Source organism: Vigna unguiculata, chromosome 10 (genome assembly GCF_004118075.2).
Source record: "Vigna unguiculata cultivar IT97K-499-35 chromosome 10, ASM411807v1, whole genome shotgun sequence".
Classification (NCBI taxonomy): Eukaryota; Viridiplantae; Streptophyta; class Magnoliopsida; order Fabales; family Fabaceae; genus Vigna; species Vigna unguiculata.
In genome coordinates this window covers 5,948,683-5,957,383 of record NC_040288.1, presented here as the reverse complement: position 1 = coordinate 5,957,383, position 8,701 = coordinate 5,948,683, and the positions used below count along the sequence as shown (strand labels likewise).

Sequence of the window (8,701 nt, the reverse complement as noted above, 5' to 3'; positions counted from 1 at the left end):
TTAAACAAGATTACATTGATAACCAAAAAATAAAATGTTAATATGCTATTAAGACATTTAGATCACATTAGCCTAACTTAAATCCATTAAGATAAAATATCCACACCACCTTGAAAATAGATTGACATTTCTCAAATTTAAGATTAATTAATTGCACATTAATTATTTTCACTAGTACACCTCTAACATGGTGTGGAATTGTCTTTTTGTAGGGACACTCATTAAGACATCTCAAATAAAGAGTACCTCCTAATAAAAATGCTTGAAAGATAATAATTATAACACAATCTCAACATTCAACAACAAAATTTTTAAAAGTACAGGTCCAAAAGATAAGAGGGATGAAAAATAAAGAGAGATAAGTTAGGGGAAAAATATATAACCGCAACCGCAACTTGGAACGAAAACAGAGGTGACAAAATTAAATATTATTGCTTTCTCTTCTGACCCTTGATGACCTCTCATCAATTTCTTTCCATGGATAACGCCTCCTCCTCATCCTCCAAACTCCCACAGAAGTACGATGTGTTAATCAACTGTACTGGAGAAGACATCCGTAGGAAATTTGTTTCTCATCTTGATTCTGCCCTCTCTACTGCTGGGCTCACTACTTTCCTTCACCACCAGAATGCAACCAAGCCAACGCACATCCAACAACCTATTCTCAACCTCTGTCGGGTAGTAATTGTTGTTTTTACCAAAACCTATTCTGAGTCTGCTTGGTGTCTTCTTCAACTTCAACAAATCATCAAATGGCACGAAACTTATTCCCGATATGTTCTGCCCGTATATTACGAAATTCAGCCATCTGATGTACGTCTTCAAGAGGGTGATTTTGGAAAAGCCTTCAAAGCAACTGCACACCAAACATTTTCAGCACAACAATTGGATCATGGCATGTCCAGCTGGAGCCACGCACTCACCAAAGCTGCAAATTTTTTTGGATATGATGAGAGCAATTACAGGTAAATCACTCACTCAACCATATTTAAGCTTGTACTTTAATATTTTCAATACATGACTTATTCTCTTATTGCTATCGAACTCGAAGGAGTGATGCTGAAGTTGTGGACAAAATTGTTAAGAACATTCTTAATTTATCAGTCTTGTCTGCAACTAAATTTCCAATTGGATTACCATCCCACGTAGAAGATCTGATTCAAACTATAAAATGTAAATCCGCGGAAGTTTGTACAATAGGGATATGTGGAGAGGTAGGATACGGTAAAACCACTCTTGCCAAAGCCATCTATAATCAAATTCATGGTATATTCGCTGAGAAAAGTTTCATCGAAAATATTTCACAAGTTATTCAAACAAGAGGGTATGCTAAGTTACAAGAAAAACTTCTTTCGGATGTCCTTAACACAAAGGTGGAGATACAGGACGTTGATATGGGGAGAAGAATGATTCAGGATAAATTTTATGGGAAACGATTGCTCATTGTACTTGACGATATGAATGAGAGCGGTCCATTTTTAGAGCTATGCACATATCGTGCTAGGTTCAGTGGAGGAACTGTAATAATCATTACAACAACAGATGAACGCATACTCAGGACATATGCAGTTGATTCTGTATTTCAGATAAAGCTAATGAACGAAAAGGAGTCTCTTGAGCTTCTTAGTTGGCACGCATTCAGTGAAGCAAAACCAAAAGAAGAATACAATGACCTTGCAGAAAGAGTAGTTAGTTATTGTGGAGGACTACCTCTAGCTCTTGAACTCATTGGAAGTACTTTATTTGAAAGGACGAAAGAAGAGTGGAATAGTGTATTGTTTAAATTTGAAAAAATTCCTCAGCACCATGTTGTGCACAAATTGAAAATAAGCTTTGACGGTTTGAAAAATCAAATAGAAAAAGATTTATTCCTTGATGTATGTTGTTTCTTTGTTGGTAAAGACAGAAGCTCTGCTACGAAGATCCTAAATGGCTCTGGAGTAGACGCTGATAGTGGAATAAGAGTCTTGATAGAGCGTAATCTCATAAAAGTTAAGAAGAACAACAAGATTGAAATGCATCCTTTGCTACAAGAAATGGGAATAAGAATTATTCGTGAAATTTCAATAATGGAACCTTGGAAGACCAATCAGTTGTGGTTTGACAAGGATGCAGAATATGCATTGATAGAGAATAAAGTAAGAACATTCTTTATATGTGGTTTGAAACTTCTTTTGAAAGTGCTTTGCCCTCTGAAATACATTTATTTTTCTTTGCTCTTTTCATAACAGGGGAAAAATGCCATGAAGTGGTTGCCTCTGAAACTGGATCAAGTAAAAATAGCTGTAAATTCTGAATACCTTTTACAGAAGCTGAGATGGATTAGTTTGCATGGGTTTCCTTCAGAGTACGTTCATAACAAATATTGTGTGCATGATGCAATAACGATTGATTTAAAACACAGTCTTGTTCGATTTGTCTGGAAAGCACCTCAGGTTTTATTACGAGCCATTTTTCTTTATAACACAAAGTTTAATTAAAATAAATTACTAACTCGTACTATTTATTTATTTATTGCATCTCTAATATTTGTCCAAAAAACTATCTTGATGTAGGTTTTGAGGTCGCTAAAAGTCCTTAATCTCAGTCACTCCAAGTACTTAACAATAACCCCTGACTTTACCGGACTACCAAATCTTGAACAACTAATTCTGAAGTATTGTCCGAGATTGTACATAGTACACCGATCTATTAGATGTCTTTGCAATCTTATACTGCTAAATTTGAAGAATTGTAAAAGTCTAACAAATTTCCCCACAGAGATATATGAGCTGAAATCTTTAAGAACTCTCATTCTCACTGGTTGTTCGGAGATTGACCTAATGGGAAATGATATAGCGCAGATGGAATCCTTGATAACTTTAATTGCAGAAAATACGGCTGTGAAAGAAGTGCCTTTTTCAATGGTAAGCTCAAAAAGCATTGGATATATATCCCTACGTGGAATGGAGCGATTGTCACGTAATCTTTTTCCTTCTATCATTTGCTCTTGGATGTTGCCAACAGTGAATCGCACATCTTATATTCATTCATTTTTCATGGACACGAAGGATAATAGTTGGGATGATATTGCGCCATTGCTTAGCACCCTTAGAAATCTAAGAAGTGTTTTGGTGCAATGTGACTCTGAGTTTCAACTATCTAAGCAAGTAAAAAATATTCTGTCTGAAGATTTTGCAAATATTACAGAATCAGAAATTTCAAAGTTTCACACGGTGTCTTCTTTGATTGGTGTTGGAAGATACAACGCATTCTTCAATTCTGTCAACTATAGCATATCTGAGGTTGTTTTCTATCTATTCCTTTCTTGATTACCTTCACTATCATTTAGCTATTAATTAAGAGAACATAATAATAATCCTAATGAAATATATGACTGAAACTACAATGGTAAATTTTAGCACCATTCGCTTTTATTGCCACACAAACCTCATCTAAAACTTTCTGATTTAATTAATTAATCAACCAACCAATTGATTATGCTTTTATTTCTACACTTTCTTACTTTACTTGCTTCACGATTGTTATATTTACAATCATCGTAGAAATATACTAAAAGAGACGAAAACAAGATGCATTGTAAATCCCAAACGACATGATGGTGATATACACACAACAAAACTATTAACTAGATCTGTTTAGATTAATTAGCATTTGTATGTTGGTTGATTATAAATGCCCACTCTGTAACTTTTAATGATAATATAATGATTACAGAAAACAATTCCAATGGCAAAATTAGATAAACTTTGCTTTTTATCTTATGGTATAGGTAATGACAAGCAGTGATTCTTGCGAAGTGTTTTATTGTTTGGCCCATATAGGCGAGGGACACTCGGTTTCTTTCTCTGTGCCTCAAGATCGTGACATGAAGGGAATGGCTTTTCGTGTTGTTTATTTATCAACCCATGAAATCATTGAACCTGAATTTACTACTCCCTTAATTGTTAATTACACAAAGTGTACATTCCATATACACAATCATGGTACAGTCATTTCCTTTAATGATGAAGATTGGCATGGCATAGTGTCAAATTTACGATGTGGAGACAAGGTGGAGATTTTTGTGAGTTTTGGTAATGGATTGGTGGTCAATAACACAGTGTTTTATCTTATATGTGGTGAATCACATAACTTCAGAAAAAGACTCTGATGAGCCAAAGAAAAATTCACTCAAAAGATTCATAAAGAAAACTGTAAGGTGACTTCTGGAAAGCCATTTATCTTCTTTGGAGCAGCGAGATCACTTTAGTTATGGAATTAATCCTCTAGTCCTTGATTGCTATTTATTTTTTCCCACCCTTTCCTTGTTTTTCTTTTGAGTATTTAATAAATTCATGTTTATTTTACCTTGTTTATCACTTCTCACATTGTTTATTGTATTTGTTTTGTTGTTACTTTTTTAATTCTTTCCCCTTTTGGCATATAATATCTCATTACAAAATCTTATGTGCGTTATGTCTTACGGGATTTTACAATTAATAAAGTGAAAAGTCTAAATATTGTTTCCCAAAACTTGACAACTCTTGTAATTCATAACTCATTTAGATAAAAAATCTCACAAAATAAAAATAAAACAGTTTTTGTATTTTTATCAAACATATAGTGTGCAACAATATATGATAAAGGATTTACTAGGGATGAGTTTTATGATTCAATTCAAAGCAAAAACATCAAACAATATACTTCTAGTTCTTCTTATATGGTGCAACAAGTATGCCTTTATATGCATGATCCCAAGGAAGAGCACATGCATGCTCTCCAGGGTATTATTAATTTTGGCTTGAATTTTTCAAATCCAATATTGATAAGCTTTTATTGGTTATTATGAGAAGTCGTAATAAAATAAAATAAAGCCTAGTCCAACTTGATATACATTGGCTTATAAAAGGAGATTAATGTTTTGCCTCTAGGCATAAGGTTCTTTTATAGTAAGTCATCAAGAACATGTGAGAGGCAAAAGAAAGGCAAAGAGATAGATTGAGAAACGGTGATTAAAGAATAGAAAAATTGAAGAACACATTCTCATAGGATCTTTTATTGATCAAGGTTAGTATCTTATTATGATTTATGTATGTGAACGTGTGAGAATCATGAATCTTAAGATCTTGGAGTAGTTTTCTATTATGAATTGATCATATGAAAAACTACAATTTATTTACACCAACTTCCAATTAAAATCACAAAAACCTAAGCGTGAATTGGAGAACAAAAACGAACAAAGTGAGAGTAGGGTACAACAATCAAGGGACTAAAAGTGGACAACAACACAATAGAACAAGAAAATGTGAAACACTCATCTTCTTCCACTCCACCTATACCTTACTGTTTAGGTTTTCGATGAGGGTTGAAGACAACGGATGGTGGTTAGGGTTCAATATAATGCTTTCGATGAGGGTTTGGGTTCCAACAAGTCTCAATGATATTTCCGACGAGGGTTTGGGCAATGATTCAGTGTTTAGGAGGCTCGAAAGAGAGGCCTCGAAGGAGAGGCCCTCGAAGGTGAGGCATAAACGTTCTAAACATGAGAATGAGGGAGAACGAAAGTGAGGGTTCTGGACCAAGGAGTGTTCAATGTGAAATTCTTAGTATGAACGCTAAATTTTTGTTTCTCAAAAATTGATTTTGTTTAAGAGAAAAAAGATTCAATGGAGTGAATTTTTATTTCAGAAACATATAATGATGAGATGGAAGGAATGGCGCGAGGGATGAAAAAATATGTTAGGTATTAAATGATATTTGCAAATGCCATATTATGAATCCAAAATATGGCATTCGGCAAATTATGGTAGCTTTTTAGAAGGCCATATTAAAACTCCCACATATAACACAACGTTGTCGGGTAATTATACTAACAAGAATAATCATAAAAAAGACTTACAAATATGATATTCTATTACATATATTATTCTTTTCATTTATTTTTTATTTTTATTAAAATGTTGCGTAGAACATACACTAGTGCAACAAAGGTTTTCTATGACAATTCTAGACCCGATAGAAAGTTTTCACTTTTCATCAGAACCAACATAGAAAATTAACTTTCTATATCGCTAAATAGAGTGCCCTGACAATTGTTCAAGTCCAAGTAGAACTACCTCAACTTCTTCTTCCAATACATAAACCACTCCCAAACACTAGAATTGACACGCGCCCTCCTTAATGTTGCACGCACCGTCACTAGCATCAGCAAGTCTGGCTTCATCGCTCACAAGATCTCATAGACGCTCGTCTCGTTTAGCGTTTGATTCGCCTTTCTATCTCTAGTTGATGTGCTCCACAACGACATTGAGATCCACACCAACTAGGATGTCCTCGCCCTCATGATCGCGCTCACCTCTGTCGCAGGTAACAAGCTGGCTACGACGTGCTACATGGTCGTGCATTTGTCTCTCTATAAAGAGTTTTGCCCATCCAACCTTGCCTTAGTCACTTCCACCACAATTCAAATGGTTTTCAGGGATACCATGACAATCATGTTCATGGAGGCGAGAAATCTCACCAAGGAAGAGTACGCTACTAACCCTCCCGATTGCAAGATTGGGAAGAGTATCATCTTCAAGGTCCTTTTTCTATTCCTTTGCATATGCATTTGTTTTTTCCTAATTTGTTATTGTCTAATTTGAATTTAAATTGCAGGGAAAAGTGAAACTCAAGAGAAAAGGAAGAAGTGATACTTACACATTTATTATGCCAGTTCAAATTATACCTGGCATAATAAGTAAAAGTTATCAAGGACATATTATTACTATGGCAATTTTAGTTACAATCAGCATAAAAAAACAATATTATTACTATATTGCCACGCATGACTTATTATGACAAGTAAACTATAATCAGCATAATAAAATCCAAATTTTCCATCAGTAATATGTGAAGTGTTAAAGTATTTATTTTCATTATTCTTTGATTATATTAAAGTTTATTTCGTTAATTTTTATAATACTTATTCCATTCAAGGTATATATATATATATATATATATATATATATATATATATATATATATATATATATATATATATATATATATATATATATATATATATATATATATATATATATATATATATATATATATATATATATATATATATTTGTAATCGCCAAGAATGTAACGGTAATAAGGCGAGGGGTGGGGTGTGAAAGAAGTTGCATCATCATAAAGTCGACGTGGTGGTGAAGAGGTGAAGGAGAATTGCATCGTCATAAAGCCGACATGGTGGAGAGGCAGTGTACATCGTCATAAAGCCAACATGGTGGTGAAGCAGTATAGAAGAATTGCATCGTCTTAAAGCCGACATGGTGGTGAAGAAGTCATTAGGTCAGACAAAGGAGGATTGATATTATGTAGTCGGTAGTCTTTAGGTTGGGTCGATTTGTTAAAATAAGGTTGTAAAGATAAGACATGTAATTATTTAGTTAATATTTAGTTTGGTTGATGAGATATTGAGGTTGAGATTTAGGAAGATATTGAGGATTATCTTTAGGATTATTATGTATTCTGTATATCTACAATATTTGTAACTGATTACTCTACTATTAATAAGAATGTTACTCCTATGGTCAAGGGAAAGATTGTTTTTGACCTAAGCAAGTCTTAAGCTAGGGTTAAAAATATTTCTTTCTTTTTGTTTTTAGTTAAGAATTATCTGGCCCTTTTCTTGACCAGAACATTGGTGCCTACCGTGGGGTCCGGTAAAACTCGATCCCAACTGCACCAAATTTCAATAGAAAATGATACAACAAAAAGGAGAGATGAATCAGAATCGGAATGCGACTCAGGAGGGACCTACCCTTCAGGAGATAATGTAGAGTATAAAGGAGTTACAGCGGCAGAATGAGGAGATAAAGCTGAAGGCAGAAGCTGATCAAGCACGACTTGTGGAAGAACGTGAAGAATCTCGCAAGAAAGCAGAAGAAAATCTACAACTCTTAAGGGAGGAGACACTCAAAGAAAGGGACTTACTTCAGAAGGAGGCCGAGGATACCCATCATCCGTTGGAGGAAGCCCTTCGTCAACAAGAGCAACTGAGAAAACTCAATGAAGACCTGCAACAACACATTGCTCAAGGAGGATACCGACGCTCCAGTCGGAATAATGCCGAAGTCACCGACCCCACAACCTCTTTCCAATGATATAATGGGTGAGCCTATTCCCTAGAATTTCGTGATACCGAAGATGACACCCTTTACGGGAGCCTCGGATTGCGAGTCTCATTAAAAATCTTTTCAAGCATAGATGTTGATATCCGAAGGGACCAACGCTATATGTTGCAAAATATTTGTTGGCACATTAACGGGGATATCATTGGAGTGGTTTAGCACCCTGCCCAATGCCTCAATTAATTCATTCTCAGATTTCTCACGAGCCTTTTTGGAGAGGTTCTCAGCTAATAGGGCAAAACCAATCGAGATGGCTGACATGTTCGATGTAAGGCAGAATACAGATGAATCTTTGAATCAATTTCTTAATTGCTTTAGCAATATAAGCATGAAGATAATGGATCCTAATGAAACCTTGTTAGTAAAGGCCTTTATGAAAGGGCTTCGAGCTAGCTCTTTTGGTGAAATGCTACATTATATTCCTCCTAAAACATTAATCGCGAAATAAGGCAAAGGGCAATAATTGTGATATAAACTGAGGAAGCTATCAAGCAGAAGAAATCAGACGATAAGAGATTGGCAATTAGCTCAAAAGC

General features: G+C 34.8%; 1 protein-coding gene across 1 annotated transcript; it reads left to right on the top strand.

Moving 5' to 3' along the window:
• Nucleotides 1-398: 398 nt before the first annotated feature.
• On the top strand, nucleotides 399-4,356 carry LOC114165963 (TMV resistance protein N-like). Its single transcript, XM_028050610.1, has 5 exons — nucleotides 399-965; nucleotides 1,052-2,138; nucleotides 2,232-2,435; nucleotides 2,556-3,284; nucleotides 3,773-4,356. Exons 1-5 carry the CDS (start codon nucleotides 454-456, stop codon nucleotides 4,151-4,153), a joined length of 2,913 nt encoding a protein of 970 aa, XP_027906411.1. The 5' UTR covers nucleotides 399-453; the 3' UTR covers nucleotides 4,154-4,356.
• Nucleotides 4,357-8,701: the final 4,345 nt, after the last annotated feature.